At 36.4% G+C, this 16,534-nt stretch overlaps 1 protein-coding gene across 1 annotated transcript in view; it reads left to right on the forward strand.

Moving 5' to 3' along the window:
- Window positions 1–16,534, forward strand: part of WDR72 (WD repeat domain 72) — a 196,335-nt gene that overhangs the window by 97,286 nt on the left and 82,515 nt on the right. Inside the window, exons 14-16 of the mRNA XM_063091708.1 lie at window positions 8,843–9,663; window positions 11,118–11,200; window positions 15,069–15,148. Coding sequence (XP_062947778.1) covers window positions 8,843–9,663; window positions 11,118–11,200; window positions 15,069–15,148 — 984 coding nt within the window. The remainder of the gene's footprint in view (window positions 1–8,842; window positions 9,664–11,117; window positions 11,201–15,068; window positions 15,149–16,534) is intronic.

A 16,534-nucleotide genomic window follows, 5' to 3' on the forward strand; every position in this document is an offset into this window, starting at 1 on the left:
TGAGATTACAAATTGGAACAACAACTTGGGAAAACTATTTGAGATAATCTCATAGAATTAAAGATGTACAGATCCTATGACTTATCAATGTCACCCTAGAAACTTTTGTAGATGTGCACCAGAGGTATTACCAGAAGAATATTCACTGTAGCTTTTTTTCTTCTTATAACAACAAATCTTAAAAAAAATTTAAATGTCCACTTAAAGCAATATATAAATAAGCTGTACTTATCATATTGAATAATACTTCACAGCAGTGAAAATGGAAGATCTACAGTTATAATTACTAACAAATATGAACCTACCAAGTCTAACAGTGAACATAACTAATGCAAATCAAGGAAAATTATAAATAGTAAAAACATTCATTAACAATCAAAAACATGAAAAATTAAATAGGTTAATTAGGAATACATATTTACAATGAAGACATTAAATGAAAGCAAAGAATCCATAACATGAAATTCAAAATATTGGTTACCTCTAAGAGTATGCAGGGGTGTAAAATCAAGTCAAATTCTAGTTTTTAACCTGAATGGGGATACTGTTAATATTCCTTGTATAGTTTATCTACATTATTTATTTACTATGAAATGTATAACACATTTACAAAAAAGTAAATAGAACAATCAAGAAAAAATGTACACCTCAATGAATTGTCACAAAGCACACACCTGCATAATAACCACATAGATTAAGAAATGAAATATGCAAGCACTCTGCAAATTATACTCTCCCTCTCCTCCAGAGGCAACCACTATCTTTGTAGATTTATTGTCTATGCATGCATCCCTAACCCCTATTATTTTCTCCTGTTGAAACTAACAGGAGTGAAATCATACAGAGTTAGTTCTTTCATGTTTGACTTCTTTGGTCAACATTATGTTAGTGAGATTCATACTATTATACACGCTGTAGAATGTAGCTATAATTCTTTCACTTACATTGTTGCATATTTTTCCATAGCATGTATACACAGTATTGCTATCTATTTTACTATGATGAATAATTAAGTTATTTATAGTTAGGTGTAATCATGAATAATGATGCTATATAGTTTTCCCCATGTTTCTTGATATACAATATTTCTGTTGTACATTGATAATCCTAAAAGAACTAAATATATGGTTTATATATAATTTTGTATGTATTAAACATTACATAATAAATTAGGTACTCTTTTGCAAAAATTACTTATTAATAATTATATTGACCCTTGTGCTGTCTTATTGGTGAAAAGTGTGTTTCTTTACAGTTTTTTCCCCATTTTGTTTTTTAACCATTTATAATTTTTAATGTTTTTTTCAAAATATTAATAATGATTAATACTGGATGTTATAATTATAGATGATTTTTTGTTGAAACTTAATTGATTGTACATTTCTGTGGGGTACAGCATTTAATATCAATACCTGTATACAATATGTGATGCTCAAGTCAGGATAATTAGTATATTCAACATTACACATTGCAATCATTTTTTGTGGCCCATTACCAATTTCTTGCTAACCCCTCTTTCCTTCCCCTCTTCCACCTTTGTTGGCCTGAATTCTGTTTTCTCTTTCAGACTGTTCAACAAGTTATGGTAATTGTTTCTTTCTCTCTCTGTCTCTCTCTCTCTCTCTGTCTCTCTCTCTCTCTTTCTCTTTTTCTTAGCTCCCACTTATGAATGAGGACATGTGGTATTTCTCTTTCTATTCCTAGCTTCCTTCACTTAACATAATTTTCTCTAAGTTCATCCATGTTGTTGCAAATGGCAGTATTTCATTCTTTTTCATGGCAGAACAGTATTCCATTGAGTATATATACCACAATTTCCTTATCCAGGATGCATATTTAAGTTGCTTACAACTCTTGGCTACTGTAACTGGAGCTGCAATAAACATGGGAGTGCAGGTATCCCTTTGACATGATAATTTCCATATCTTTGGGAATATATCCAGCAATGGAATTGCTGGATCGTATGGCAGTTCTATCTGCAGTTGTCTGAGGAACCTCCACACTGTTTTCCATAATGACTGCACTAATTTACAGTCCCAACAACAGTGTAGGAGGGTTCTCCTTTCTCCATGTCCTCAGGAGCATTTGTTATTCTCTGACTTTCTGATAAAGGCTAGTGTAGCTAGGGTGAGATGATATCTCAATGTGACTTGGATTTGCATCATTCCTGATGCTGATTGAGGTTGAGCACTTTTTCACGTGTCTGTTAGCCATTTCTATGTCTCCCTTTGAGAAATAACTATTCAGCTCCTTTGCCCATTTTTTAATCAGATTATTTGTTTTTTACTGTTAAGTTGTTTGAGTTCTTTATATATTCTGGATATTAATCCTTTGTCAGGTGCATAGTTTGCAGATATTTTCTCCCACTCAGTAGGTTGTCTTTTTGCTCTTTTAATTGTTTCTTTTGCTGTTAAAGACCTTTGTAGTTTGATATAATCCCATTTGTTTATTTTCCTTTTGTTGCTTGTGCTTCGAGGGTCTTATGCATAAAGTCTTTGCCTGGTCCTACTTCCTGCAGTATTTCCCCAGTGTGTTTTCCTTTAGGAGTTTAACAGTTTTGGGTCTTATATTTAAGCCTTTCATCCATTATGAGTTGATTTTGATATATGTCAAGAGGTATGGGTCTAGTTTCATTCTTCTACATATGGATGTCCAGTGTTCCCAGCACCATTTATTGAAGAGGCAGTCTTTTGCCCAATGTACGTTTGTGTTACCTTTGTCAAAGATCAGTTGGCTGTAAATTTGTGGGTTCATTTTTGGGTTCTCTATTCTGTTCCATTGGTCTGAGTGTCTGTTTTTATGCCAGTATCATGCTGTTTTCATTACTACAGCTTTGTAGTATAATTTGAAGTCAGGTAATGTAATACATCTGACTTTATTTTTTTTGCTCAGGATTGCTTTGTCTATTTGGGGCCTCTTGTTGTTCCATTTGAATGTTAGGATTGTTTTTTCTATTTCTGTAAAGAATGTCACTGGTATTTTGATGGTAATTGCATTAAATCTGTAGATTGCTCTGGGTAGTATGTACATTTTCACAATGTTAATTCTTCCAATCCAAGAGCACGGAATGTCTTTCCATCTTTATGTGCCCTCTTTAACTTCTTTCAACGGTGATTTGTAGTTCTTGTTGTATAGATCTTTCACCTCCTTGGTTAAATTGATTCTTAAGTAATTTTTTTTTTTTTTTTTGGCAACTATTGTAAATGGGCTGGCTTTCTTGGTTTCTTTTTCTGCTAGTTTGTTGTTGGAGTATAGAAACACTACTGATTTTTGTATATTGATTTGTATCCTGCAAGTTTACTGAAATCATTTATCAACTCTAAGAGTTTTTTTGTAGAGTCTTTAGGCTTTTCTATATATAGGATCATGTCATCTGCAGACAAGGGTAATTTGATTTCATCTTTTCCAATCTGGATTCCCTTTATTTCTTTCTCTTGCCAAATTGCTCTGACTAGTACTTCCAAAACTATGTCAAAAAGGAGTGGTGAGAGTGAGCATCCTTGTCTTGTTCCCATTCTTAAGGGAAAAACTTTCAGCTTTTCCCCATTTGGGATGATATTGTTGGTGAGTTTGTCATATGTGACTTTTATTGTGGTGAGATACTTTTCTTCTGTATCTAATTTGCTGAGAGTCTTTATCGTGAAAGGATGATGAATTTTGTCAAATGCTTTTTCAGCATCTATTGAGATAGTCATGGTTGTTATTCTTGATTTTGTTGATATGGTGTATCACATTTATTGACTTGCATGTGTTGAACCATCCTGGCATCCCTGGGATGAATCCCACTTGATCCTGGTGTACAATTTTTCTGATGTGTTGCTATATTCTGGCTGCCAATATTTTGTTGAGGATTTTTGCATCTATATTCATCAGATATATTGGCCTGCAGTTTTCTTTTTTTGTTGGACCTTTGTCTGGTTTTGGTATCAGCGTATTGCTGGCCTCATAGAATGGGTTTTGGAGAATGGCCTCTGTTTCAATTTTTGGGAATAGCTGAAAGAGAACTGGTATTAATTCCTCTTTAAAGTTATGGTAGAATTCATCAGTAAAGCCATCTGGCCCTGGGCTTTTCTTTGTAGGGAGACTGCTGATGACTGCTTCAATCTTGTTGCTTGATATTGGTCTGTTCAGGTTTTCTGTTTCTTCTTGCATCAGTCTTGGTAGATTGTATGTGTCCAGAAATTTATCCATTTCCTCCACATATTCAAATTTGTTGGGGTATAGTTATTTATAATAGTCTCTAATGTTTCTTTGTATTTCTGTGGTATCAGTTGTAATGTCTCCTTTTACATTTCTGATTTTGTAATTTGGGTCTTCTCTCTTCTCTTTTTAGTTAGCTTAGCTAATGGTTTCTCTACCTTGTTTATCATCTCAAAAAAACAATTTTTTGTTTCATTGATATTTTGTATCATTCGGGGGGTTTTCATTTCATTTAGTTCTGCTCTGATCTTAATTATTTCCTTCTGTCTGCTAATTTTGGAATTGGATTGTTGTTTTTCTAGTTCTTTGAGGTGTCAATGTTAGGTTGTTTATTTGAAATCTTTCTATTCTTTTGATGTAAGCATTTGTTGCAATAAATTTCCATCCTAGTACTGCTTTTGCAGTGTCCTACAGGTTTTGGTGTGATGTCTTTATTTTCATTAGTGTCAAGAAAATTTTTGGTTTCCTATTTAATCTCTTCTTGGATCCATAGGTCTTTCAGGAGCATTTTGTTTAATTTTCTTTTTTTTCTTTTTTTTTTTTTTTCTGTCTTTTTTGTGACCGGCACTCAGTGCACCGGCCATTCCTATATAGGATCCGAATACATGGCGGGAGCGTCGCCGCGCTCCCAGCGCCACACTCTCCCAAGTGCGCCACGGGCTCAGCCTTAATTTTCATGTATTCATATAGTTTCCAGACTTTTGCTTGTTACTGAATTCTAGTTATAAACCATTTTGGTCTGAAAAGGTGCTTGAAATGATTTTGTTTTTAAAAAATTTGTTGAATATTGATTTGGGGCCTAGCATGTGGTCTATCCTGGAGAATGTTCCATGTGCTGATAAGAAAAATATGTATTCTGTAGTTGTTTTGTAGATATCTGCCAGGTCCAATTCATGTAAAGTGAAGTTCCAATCCTATATTTCTCTGTTGATTTGTTGCCTAGATGATCTACCCATTTTTGTCAGAGGCATGTTCATGTCACCAACTATTCTTGTACTGTGGTCTGTCTCTTTTTTTAGGTTGAATAGCATTTGCTTTATATATCTGGGTGCTCCAGTATTGGGTGCATACATATTTATACTTGCTATGTCTTCTTGCTGGATAGATCTCTTTATCATTATATAGTGGCCTTCTCTATTTTTTTTTTATACTTTTTGGATTGAAGTCTATTTTATCTGATATAAAAATAGCTTCTCCTGCTCATTTTTGATTTCCATTTGTGTGGTATACCTTTTTCCGTCCCTTCACTCTTAGTCTGTGTGTATCTTTATAGGTGACATAAGTCTCTTGTAGACAGCATAAAGTTGGGTCTAGCTTTTTAATCCAATCAGCCAGTCTGTGTTTTGAATGCAGAATTTAATTCATTTACATCTAGTGTTGTTACTTAAAGATATTGTCTTATTTCTGGCTTGGTTGATTTTCATTTAGATGTTTTAAATTTCTTTTCTTTCTTTCCCTTTGTTTGTCTTTAGAGTTTATTGGTTTTTGGAGGTGGTATGATATAATTTCTTTCTTTCTCATTTACATTTTTGTTCTACCTGTGAGTTTTGTTCTTTCTTGTGCATTCATGGTAGTGATTATTGTTTTTTGGATTCCAGATGTAGGACTCTCTTGAACATTTCTTGTAGGGCTGGTTGGGTGGTGGTGAACTCTTGTAGTTTTTGTTTGTCTGGGAAATACACTATTTCGCCTTCATTTCCTAAAGATAGCCTTACTGGGTATAGTAAGTTTGGATAGCCGGGGGGGGGGTTCTTCTTTTAATATTTTGAATATATCCCATTCTCTGCTGGCTTGTAGTGTTTCTTTTGAGATTTCTGCTGTTAGTTTGATGGGGACTCCCTTATAGGTGACTTCATGCTTTTCTCTTGCTGTTTAGAATTTTCTCTTTGTCTTTGACTTTTGCCAGTTTGACTATAATGTGTCTTGGAAAGATCATTTTTGGATTGAATCCATTTGGGGATCTTTGAGCCTCCTGAATCTTAAGGCCATATCTCTCCCTATACGTGGGAAGATTTTTGCTGTTATCTCATTGAATAGGTTTTTAATGCCTTTTCCTTTCTCCTCCCCTTCTGGAACAGCCATGATTTGGATGTTTCTGCACATATGGTTGTCTGCTAGATCCCTTAGATTTTCCTCATTTTTAAAAATTCTTTCTCTGCTATTTTTTGTCAGACTGGGTTATTAAAAAAAGGACCATCTTCAACATCAGAAATTCTTTCTTCTGCTTACTCTAACCCGCTGCTTAAGCTCTTGGTTGTTTTTTATTTTGTTGAATGAATCCTTTAGTTCCAGGAGTTCTACTACATTCTTTTTTAAGGTATTTATCTCTCCCCATATCAAGGCAGTTGTATAGGCTGCACACATACCTCCCACCCACAGGTGTTCTACTGTGTGTGTCTGCATAACTTCCTCTGTGAGTTGGGCCATTGCTGCAGTTCTGCAGTCACTCACCTCTTTCCCTGGGCACTGCTGGTAACCCTACTTGTATCAATGCAGTCAAGTTGTCTGTGAGCTACCTGCATGGTATTGATGGCTGCTGTGGTGACAGTGAACACCCTTGTTTTAGAAGTGCCTTTGGTGGTGGCTGTGGTGAGCCAACTCTGCAAGAGCAGTGTCTGTGACAGTGGCCGGATTGGCTCACAGCTGCTGAGGTCCCCAGATTTGCTTCCTGTCTTCTACCAGTCGGGCAGGTGGCTACCTGTGCCTAATGGTCTGTTTTCAAACTTTTTTTTTATGATTGTAAATTTAATATATCATCACTGTGAAAATTTTTTTAAAAACAAATCAAAAAAATAAAACAACTCTGAATTATAAATAAAGATTATTTTAACTTTCTCTTTCCCATTAACTTGTTATCATCTTGGTGCTTGACCTTTATGATGATGTGTGTGTATATGTGTGTGTGTATATGTATACATATATATCAATATTTTAAAATTTCTATATGTCCATGCACACATAGTTTTACAAAAGGGGGATTATTTTTTCTGCCTAATAGGTTACCTTCTTCCCCACCAATTGATATAGTTTGCAGTACCATTAAGCATATTTATTTATTATTATTATTTTACATTCTAAGATGATGTTGCAGAGCAGTGGGAAGGGGAGGGAGGAGGGGAGTAGGCAAACAAAGGTGGGGCCAGAGCTGGCCTGGTTGCAGAGGGTGGGGGACATGGCTGAGGCCCAGGGGACCCCCACTCCAGCTCAGGAGCCCAGAGGATTTCTGGTGTCAGCATGGTTGTTGCTGGCCTAGTTGCAGTGGGTAGAGGGGTGGGGCTGAGACCCACAAGCTTCCCCCACCCCAGCTCAGGTGCCCAGGAGTCTTCTAGAGGTGGGTTGGTTGTCACCAGGCTCGATGTGGATGTTGGGACAGTGTGGCTGAGGCCCTCTTCCCTACTGCAGACCCTGGCCCAGTGGCCCGGGGGACTTCCAGCAGTGGGTCAGTCATCTCTGGGCTGGATGCAGATGTCAGGAGGCATGGCTGAGGCTTTTGACCCCCACCTCCACCCTGGCTTGGGTGCCCAGAGAGCTTCCAGTGGTGTCATGGTCATCACCAGGCTGGATGTGGATGTCTTCGGGTCATGGCTGTGGCCCCCTGGCTTGGGGTCCCTGGGGGCATTTAAACATATATAAATTATATCTCATTCATAAAATATATGAATTAACTCAACAAATATTTATTGACCCCTTAATGCTGTATAACAGCTTTATTTTGTAGGCACTGGCAGTAAGGACTGTATAAAACTCCTGCAAATGTGGAGCTTGAATGCTAGTGGAGAAAACATAGAATAAACAAATTTTTTTTTTTTTTTTTTTTTTTGTCTTTTTCGTGACCGGCACTCAGCCAGTGAGTGCACTGGCCATTCCTATATAGGATCCGAACCCGCGGCAGGAGCGTCGCACTCTCCTGAGTGCGCCATGGGCTTGGCCCAACAAATAAATTTTTCATATAATATAAGGTAATTATAAGTACTAGGAAGAAGTAAAAATAAAAAGGAGGAGGACAGAGAATAGTGGGTTGGTGCGAGGACACAGGGTACTCAGGGAAGACCTCATAAATGAGCAAGAATGTAATTAAAATATGGAACCCACTGTAGCAATCTTTGGGGAAAAATCATTGCAAGTCCATAAGGTTAGGTTTTTTTGTTGTTGTTGTTGTTTAAAGCAATCTGATATTGGTTAACATTCAGGTTGCTTTCAGTTATTTGAAGATTTAAACAAATTTGGAGCTATTCTTGTTAAAAATACTTCCTAAATTCTTGCTTGTGTTCCGTTCTCCTTAATTTTCAAACCCACTTTTTCTTTATATGTCTTCATTACAGTAATAACAGGAAAATGTGAGAGATATCCAAGGATGTTAATCTGGTGCCATTTTACTCCAGAGACCTAATTCATATTTATTTAGAGGAAAAATAAAACTTTTAGTAAGAAAAAAAAAATTCAAAGAGTGTTAGAATATAGAACGTTTAATTTAAAAAGGAGTTTTTTTGTAGCTAAGACAAGAAATAAGTTGAAGTGACTTGCATTTAGCTGTACTGCTACTTAATACTTACTTTTCATATCACTTGACCATCATGGAACATTTAATGAAATAACTTGAAAAACAGGAACTTTTACACATAATATTTTTTATCTCCCTTAGGTTGCTGATACCAAATCTTTCCCAAGACCTTTTAATATCTTGTCTGTGAAGACAGAATGGAGTAACTTTGGCTTTCATATTCTTCTATTTGATCTGGAAAACCTTGTTGAACTTTTGCTGCCGACTCCACTGAGTGACGATGACCTTTCCAGTTCCTTCTACGGTCATGAGATCCTTAAAAGAGCCAAGAGCACAGTAGAGAAGAAGACATTGACACTGAGAAGAAATAAAACTGCCTGTGGTCCTCTCTCAGCAGCAGAGGCACAAGCAAAGTCCATTAATGAAAGCCTGGCCCAAGGAGATAACACCATCAACTTCTTGGAAGAAAACAATGGCATTAAACGGCAGAAGAGAATGAAGAGCTCTAAAAAGATGCAACCTAAGCTATCAAGAAAAGTTGATACCAGTCTCACAACAGATGCAGCTAAGTTGTTTCTGTCTTGCCTTTTGCCATGGGAAGTGGATAAAGAATTAGATAATCTCTGCATCAAGCATCTTAATATTTTAAAGCCTCAGGGTCCTGTTTCTTTAGGACTTGTTTCAAATGAAGATCACTTCTCATTGATGCTGCCAGGTTGGGATTTATGCAACACTGAAACAAAGAAAGACTACTCAAGAGTAAATTTATTTTCCAGAAAAGTTTTGGACTTGTCAAATAAATACACAGCCACTCTTTCAGACCAGGTTGGAATGTCAAGAGGACCAGGAAATAATTGTGATTCTATGCAAGAATCAAATACTATAGTTTATTTATTGAGTAGATTATTTTTAGTTAATAAGTTAGTTAACATGCCTTTAGAATTGGCCTGTGGAATTAACAGGTAAGACATGCCTAGAGATTTTGATTATTCTAATTCAGGACACTAAAATAACTATCTTTATTTGCTGTATTCAGGTCTCTAGTCTTCCTTCCTTTCTTCTGATGAGGGGTAAATATGCAACAGTTTTAGTTCAAAACACATTTAAGAAATCTTCCTTTTGGCTCTTTGGAATTGGAGGATAATTTGGCAACAAATCTATATGCTTTAAAATTCATTAATTCAACAAATATTCATTGTTCTCATAATATGTTCCAGGAAAGTCATAGTGCTGAATACTGAATGAGTCAACAGATACATACATGCATGCATATATACGTACATACATAGAAACCTTGGAATTCATTATACATGGTGTGAATTAAGTATGAACAAGGAACATTTATGGAAATGCTTATGATGATATATTTCACATATTATAAAGAAAGGAAAAGTTTGAAAATTACATACCTCAAGTCATACATTTACTTTATACTTTGACATATTAAAATAGAGGAGACTATCCAGTAATTCATGTGCACCTTAAAGGTTTACATTAATTTGTTCAGTATATTTTAAACTTTTGCTGCTAAAAAATTTGTTTGTCTAACTGTGATCCTACAGAGTTATTGTTTTTCAGAAGTTTTTGTTCTGAGTTTGTTTCTGATTCAGAGTACAGGTCTGTCACCTTTTAGGGGAGCTTACAGGCTTTCTGCACACTTTTTATTAAATGGCCTCTAAATCGTTGCCACACATTACTTGATTCTTTAAACAATTCTTCATTAAAGCAAATTATAGAATGGAGGTGTCAGGATTAGAAACTGGTTCTCTAAATCAGTCATTCCAGATTTCATCTGCTATCAGAACCTGGATATCGTTTTTCGAGAAATCAAAATAATTTATATTGGGTTTGTCACACCAAATCCTTCTAACAAATTTATTCATTTCACTAACATTTTACTGTGGTTGTGAAGGTTGAGAAAACCTGTATGCTAGAAACTGAGTGGACGATTTTACTAAATTTCAAGGAAATAGTCGTCTGCCTATGAGAACATCCCTGACAGTACCTAGATTCCTGTGACTAAAACACTGGCTTAGGGAAAAGCCTACCTTCGTAAGGCCCCAATGATAGCTGGGAGAATTCTTTGGCAGATGGCAACATACTAGGATTCAAAAATTTGCAGTGTTAGCCAGAAGTCTTGTGACCTAAAGTAGCAAGGACTCTCCTGTAAAAGTGGGTCACCGATAATTCTGATGAACTAAGATTTGCAATTCAATTGAGATTAAGGATTTAGGTTGGAGCAAGTGGGGAAAGATGATTCACAAAAGAGGTTAATGTGGAAGATAATGCTAAAAACAATCTGTGTTCAGTTCCCGAATTTGCTAAGGTAGTCACACACCCATATATTCAACTTATTTTCTGAAAGTATTTTTCATCCTTCTTTAATACTATCCTTTACATTTTTTTCCCCCAACAGCTCTTTCAAAATGGAATCTGTACATTATAAGGTGAAAAGTCCTGGGAATAGTATTTCAAGCTTCTATGGTTACTCACAAAATGGTAAGGGAATTAACAGACACAGATGTAATCTGATATATTGTTTTTCTATGAAATAAAATAACTAGTCTCTCTAGAACTAAACAGCAATGTTACAATAAATGACATCATATAAGACACAGATTTCATCAGATCATCTTTGAAATGCCTCAAAGTCTGAAACTTTCAGCAAACAAATATTTGGATAATAAAGTAAGGTCATGTGTGAGTTATTGGAAAGCTTATTGTGTCAATATTTTATTACTGAATAATTATTTTATTCAAAATTTTATTGCTGTTTCAGAAGGTTATATTCTTCTGAGTAATAATCTTGAACTCTTCTGAGTAATAATCATAGTGTTTAGATTTTCTTTTGGCACCAAATAGTTAATTCATCTTCCAAATGGGCTTTGCCAAATCCACCATCTCTGTAAATGACAGTTCTATCCTTCCAGTTGCTCAGGCCAAGAAGTTTGATATTACTTTTTACTTTCTCTTACCCTTAGACCTCCCATCCAGTCCTTTAGTAATCATGTCAGTTCTACCTCCAGAATATATCCCAGAATCCAAGTGCTTCTCCCCACCCGTACGACCACCCCCTGGTGTCAGCCTTCATCCTTCTTGCCTGGATGATGACAGTAGGCTCCTAACGCCCTCTCTGATCCTATTCTTGACTCCTACTCTTTATTCCCAACCAGGCAGCAGTGATCTATTCGAAACTAAGTCACAGCCTCACTCTTCTATGTACAGCCTTCCAGTGGCTTCTGTTTCAACCAGAATAAAAGCCACAGTCCTTACCAAAGCTCACCAGGCCCTATATGGTCTGGCTGTTTTACCTATGTCATTGCACACACACCCCCATCTGACCTTATCGACTTGTACTCACCTCTGCTGAACTTGTTCCATCTATTCTAGCCTCTCACTCTTACCCAAACATGACAGGCAGGCCTTAGGACCTTTGCATTAGCTGTTTCCTTACCTGGAATATTCTTTCCCCAGCTATCCGCATGGGTCATCCTGCTCTCCCTCTTCTCACCCCCATCCTTCAGATATTGCTCAAATGCCACTTTATCAATGAAGGTGCTACCTCTTTGCCAGCACTCTCTACCCCTCTCTCTGTTTTCCTGTTCTCCATAAACCCTTTCACTGTCTGACATAATGCCTATCACTTTTTCCATTTGTCATCTGCCTTCTGCTACTAAAACGTAAACTCCACTGGCGTTACATTTCTATGACAGTTTCATTCACTGCTGTGTCTTCAGTTCCTAGAACAATGCCTAGAAGGAACTAAGCGAATAATTTTTGAATTAGTAGATGAGTGAAATTACTGGAAGAATAGAATTAAGGGATAAGTCGTGAATAGAACAATGGTTTTGGCAATTAATGAAATAGATGGCTGAGGTACAAGATCCAGCCTTTGCCACTTACTACTTATGCACCTCAGGCATGTCTTTTACTCCTTCAAAAGCCCCAGTTACTACATTTGTAAAATGGGAATAAGACTGCAGACTTGATGCACATGTGGCCTCCAAGGTTGTGCAGTATGTGACCTATACAAGGGGATGGTCTGAACAGCACACAGTACCCCTCATAGGACTAACGAAAAGAATTTCTAAAATATTCTCAAGTGAGAGTTCACTAATAGCTCCCAATTATTGAATGCCTGGAATGTTACAACATATATTGTTTCATTTAATATGTAAATAAGCTGCACAGTAAGAGGAACTCTCTATTTTAGCCTTAGAAAAATTGGGGCTCAGAGAAGTTAGTTGACTCATTCATAGTCAAATAGTTATTAAGCAGGGGGCCAGCATTTCAACCCAAATGTGATTCCTAACCCATTTTTCTTTCCACTGTATCAGGCCACTTCTCACATTTATGATTACAAATAGTGTTCCCTCTATGTGGCCCCAGTCTGGGTTGCCTGCCTTCTCCTTAGGTAGCAGCCCTTATTAGGGTTAGTTACCCAGTTTCCATTTTTTATAACACTGAGAAAAGGATTGGAATTTAAGGCTTTACGTAAGTGTTTCTGCAAAGACAGAGGGAATTTCTAAAACAGAGCCAAGAGGTCCCCTCTTTTTCCTATTGCTGCCCCAACCAAAGCAGGCTGAGCACCTGGTGTTATTATTGAATAATCTCCCTGGTGTTTAGGGATGGCACTTAAAACTCAGTTAGGAACTAAGGAAACATAGTTTTTGTTTTGTTTTGTTAATAATGGGAAGATGAAAGGTGAAGGAAAAGGAGGAATTCACTTTATGGTATTAATTTTATAAAGCCAAATCCTGAAGAATAAAATAATGCTCTGATGTACTTATTCTAAAGGTTGACAGGAACCAATACTCACTTCTGTCAGCAAGAATAGTGACTGAGTAATATTTGTAAACCTAGGATATTTTCTTTTTATCTTTCCCCCTGAAGTTGAAGTTGCAATTAATTCTTTAACTCGCTGACATTGCCAAGAAAAGTTGGCTCTCATTTCTATCTCATATTAAAATTTTAACATCATATTAAAAGTGTGCTGTGAAGTACCCCATGATGCCAGTAAGTAGTTATGGTTGAGACCAGTACTTAGCTTTGATGGTTGAATCACAAGGTCAACAAAATGAGAGAGGGAGAAAGGAAAAAGATCAAAAGGAAATTTTCACTTACCTGCTGTGCTCAAGAAATGGAAAATATGACTTCAAAATCATAGTGCTCTCATACTTACATTTTTTATGTACTATTCTTGATCATTTTAAATTCACATTATATGCTTCATCAGTAAAAAATAATGATAATAATTGTTGAAAAGTTTTTTATGTATTCTTTCCTGTTTTCAATTTTCATTATATCCAATACCTTCTGTCCCATTTTCCTTGGATACTAATGTTATATAGATAGATAGATAGATAGATAGATAGATAGATAGATAGATAGATAGATAGATAGATATTTAAAACATAAATATATAAAACAGTGATTCAATGAAAAGCATATTAGACGAATGCTAATTTGAATAGTTCATACCGGGATGTCAAATATATATTAATACGTTGATTTAAATAGATGATCATAGTAACAGTTTTCCCACTAGCACAAGTTCCTGTCATTTTTCCCTCTCTCACTCCTGGGATCTGGAACCCAGATCATATGCTTTAGCCATCAGAAAGCCTTAATTCATTGATTTTTCATTTGGATGATTATGCGTACATTTTCATTAATAAAAAGGCACTTATTAAGTGCTTTTTTTGTGTAAGGAGCTGCTGAACACTCTATAGATCAATTTAAATAGACCAAGCCCTAGCTTAAAAATTTCACACTGAACATTAAGGCACAGAGATAGAAAGGACATTCAAGAGGGCAAACATAAAAGAAACAATGCATAACAAAATGAGTCACATTAAAACGTTAATACTATACCTATTGATCAGACAGCTGGGGAAGGAAAAATCAAAGGAAGTTTTTTAATTTTATTTTATGTGTGATAGGTACTTATTCATGGCAGGGTAGAATTTCAGGAACTATTTGTATGAGAAAGGAATTGTAAAACTTTGTGGTCTGTCCTGGGTTGGCAAAAAGATACAAAGATGAGTTTAAGGTATAAAAATGATTTGATGTGAATATTTAGCATGATTGTTACAAAAACATATAAATGTATATATAAATGATTCTTGACTCTGGCTGTACACAAAAATCATCTGAGGTACTTTTATGAAGTATTCATACTTGCCCCATTCCCATCCCAGGACCTATTGAATCAGAATCTCTGGAAGACTAAAACCTGTGCATTGATGTTTGCAAAAAAGAAAAAAAGCCTCCCAAGTGATTCTAATGTGCAGCCAGGGTTTAGGGCTACTGAACTACATCCATTTTGAATACTCTCAAGATACAAATGTGTTCTGTGTATTTCTAGGTAAGATTGACCCCCATATACCTGAGGCTGACCTTTCACTTTTGAGGCTGATTTCCTGTTGGAGAGACCAGTCAGTGCAGGTATGACGTACAGTTCATGATCTTGAAGTTATGAGAAGAGTTTCTTGCTTCTGTGTTTCACTGATACCTGCCTTTACTTGAAAGTACAAGTAAGTAGTTATCCTTTTCCTCACAAAGTAGCCTCCTAGGACATTCCATGTAACAGGCCTGATGCAGAGACAGAGAAGAGGGAAAAACTGGAAAATAACTTAAGCAAGGGTGCATTAAGGCAGGGAGTGTGAATGGAGGGGGCAAAGGGAGGGAGGTTCATTCTGTGAAGGGTAACTTCTTGACCATGGGAGTTTCGGTTTGAGGCAGAATCATCTAATATTTGATTTCGAAATGGCCATTACATTAAGGTACTATGCTTGGCTTTCTGGTTATGTGAAATTAGAAATCATTTTTCTATCCTGAGAGCATCACATCTGTGAGTTGATTTAGAGAACTGGTTTCTACAGTGTCCAATTTAAGTCTTTCTTCCTCTTTTAGGGCTTCCTTGGATCTTAAAAGCTTACAGGTAGCTTTGCACATTGTACAATAAGTATCTGTGCATTGATTAGATGATTGTTTATTGGAACTATTTCTTCATGAGCTTGATAAATGTCAAATTTGCAAGATGAGAATGACAATAACTCCAATTATGAATGATATTCTGGGTTATAGGGAAACAAAGAAAGTTAACTGAGATCAAACTCTAGGGATTGACACCCTAAAACCAAGTATACACAGTTGGAATGCAATGGCTATGGAAACTTGTTATCCTGGCCTACAAGTTTCCACATGATTTGCACCAGCCTAACCTCAGCTCTCATCATTTCTCCTCCCTGCCCCCACCCAAACTGTTCTTACCCTGATGTAACCACACTGGCTTTCTTTTTTTATTTCCAGAACATGCCAAGCTCATTTCCACCTCAGGATCTTAACCGTTCTCTCAGGCTGGAATTCTCATTTCTCCATTTATCATACAGGTTACTCAAAATCTATCTCCTTAGGTGTCTTCCCTGATTATTCCAACTGATGTGATTGCCACCACACCCTCCCCCACCCCACACCTCCAGTCACCATCACATTACCTGGTTTTAATTTCTTTCTTGTGATTGCTTTTAATGGAAATTTTATTATTTGCTACTTCGCTTGCTCATTTTCTGTCTTCTCACTGCTATAAAAAGTTTGTGAAAAATGAAATTAAAAGATAATATAAATCTTCCCATGAACTTTTTGAAGTCCCTTGCATAAACAAGTTGAGAGCAGGCACCCTGTCTCACTCACCAATGCCCAGAAAAGCAGTAGTGACAGCAGCCAGTCAATATGTATTTAACGAATAAATGAATAGCTATGCAAATAGCCTCTGTAATAATTAAAATAAACACTAGTACAAGATGGCTTTACCAGCGTATTAGCAGGCAC

This window comes from Cynocephalus volans, chromosome 3, assembly GCF_027409185.1.
Source record: "Cynocephalus volans isolate mCynVol1 chromosome 3, mCynVol1.pri, whole genome shotgun sequence".
NCBI classification, from domain to species: domain Eukaryota; kingdom Metazoa; phylum Chordata; class Mammalia; order Dermoptera; family Cynocephalidae; genus Cynocephalus; species Cynocephalus volans.